The 1,421-nt window shown below is 43.9% G+C and overlaps 1 protein-coding gene across 1 annotated transcript; it reads left to right on the top strand.

Annotated features, from left to right (window-relative positions):
• Positions 1–298: 298 nt before the first annotated feature.
• On the top strand, positions 299–721 carry LOC308237154 (ribonuclease 4-like; the record flags this gene model as incomplete). Its single annotated transcript, XM_080647694.1, has 1 exon — positions 299–721. One exon carries the CDS (start codon positions 299–301, stop codon positions 719–721), a length of 423 nt encoding a protein of 140 aa, XP_080503820.1.
• Between the last annotated feature and the right edge of the window lie 700 nt (positions 722–1,421).

Genomic DNA, 1,421 nt, shown 5'->3' with positions numbered 1-1,421 from the left:
GCACTTACACCTGGACATCCAGCCTGTCAGTCTCTGCACTGAGTCATTGTACTGGCTACAGCACCGTCTCTCTATAAGAGAAAAGCTCTTGCTTTCAGAGGAGATCATGTTTGCAAACTTTTTACTCTTTGGGAAGCAGTGATGAGAAAAGTTGTGAGCAGAGAAGTGGGGAGGAAGAGTGGACTATAGAGTTAAGGAAATAATCAACTTGCCATTCTCAACACCTCTCTCTGGTGCCCATTTGTTACCTTCCTTTCTCCTTCCCCTTGGTTTCTCTCCAGGCACCTCCAAGGCAGTGATGGCTCTCCAGCCCTTCTACGGCGAGACCAGGTACGAACGATTCCTGCGGCAACATGTCGATCCTACGGTGACAGGTGGCAACAACTTGTACTGCAACGTAATGATGCAAACCCGGGGGATGACTTCGCCTGTTTGCAAGAAATTGAACACCTTCATCCATGAAAACATTGGGACAATTAATAACATCTGCAGCACCCCAAATATCCAGTGCAAGAATGGCAAGATGAACTGCCATGAGGGTGTAGTAAGAGTCACAGACTGCGCACATATAAGAAGTTCCTCGGCCCCCTACTGCTCAGACAGGGCGATTATGGGAGGTGACCAGCCCCTCATATGCAATTATCAGGCCAAGGCCAGCACTAGGCCTGTGGTCATTGCCTGTGAGGGTAACCCCCTGGTGCCTGTGCACTTCGACAGCTAGTGGCTACCCTGCAGGGGTTTTGGCCCAGTTGTTGAGCTTCAAATTACTCCTTGAATAGCAATGTGTAATGCATTTGAGCTATCTCAGGCTTTGTCTCCTCTGCTTATGTCTGCTTCTTTTTCTCTATATAATCCATTCAGTTAAATGCACCAAAGAGAAATGGAGACATAAATCTATAATGGGACTGGGCTTTTCTATAATAAAATTTTAAATAAACTCTTCTGTTTCTTTTTATAATACTGGTCATCTTAGCTCTCTCAGGTCATATCCTCTGGAATTTAGTCATTACATGCATGATATAGCATTCCAAGTATTTTAAGGTGCTTCCATCTCAGTTATCTCATTTTAATACCAGGCACCCCTGTGATGCTGGTATTGCTACATATAGGAGCCCAAAGTTAGATTTGCAGAAGACCAAGAAGTTAGTGGAAAAGCTGAAGCAAAAATATCCATTAACACTGGCTACTAATCCAGGATTTTTTCTACTTCATCACAAGGAGTGTTTTGAAAGTAACTGCTTTTTGGTATTCCCAGCAGTCAGCTATAGGGTGAAGCATTAAAAATGTGGAAACATGAACTGGGAAAATGAGAGCTCTGTCTGTATAATTTGGCAACCTTGTTATGTTTGTAAGGTTTGAGGCACAGGAAACGGGAGTCGGAGACCAAAACATGTTAAAGAGGAGGTTTATTCTGCACTAAC

This window comes from Plecotus auritus, assembly GCF_963455305.1.
Source record: "Plecotus auritus genome assembly, chromosome: 1".
NCBI lineage: Eukaryota > Metazoa > Chordata > Mammalia > Chiroptera > Vespertilionidae > Plecotus > Plecotus auritus.
This window is presented reverse-complemented; position numbering and strand designations above follow the sequence as displayed.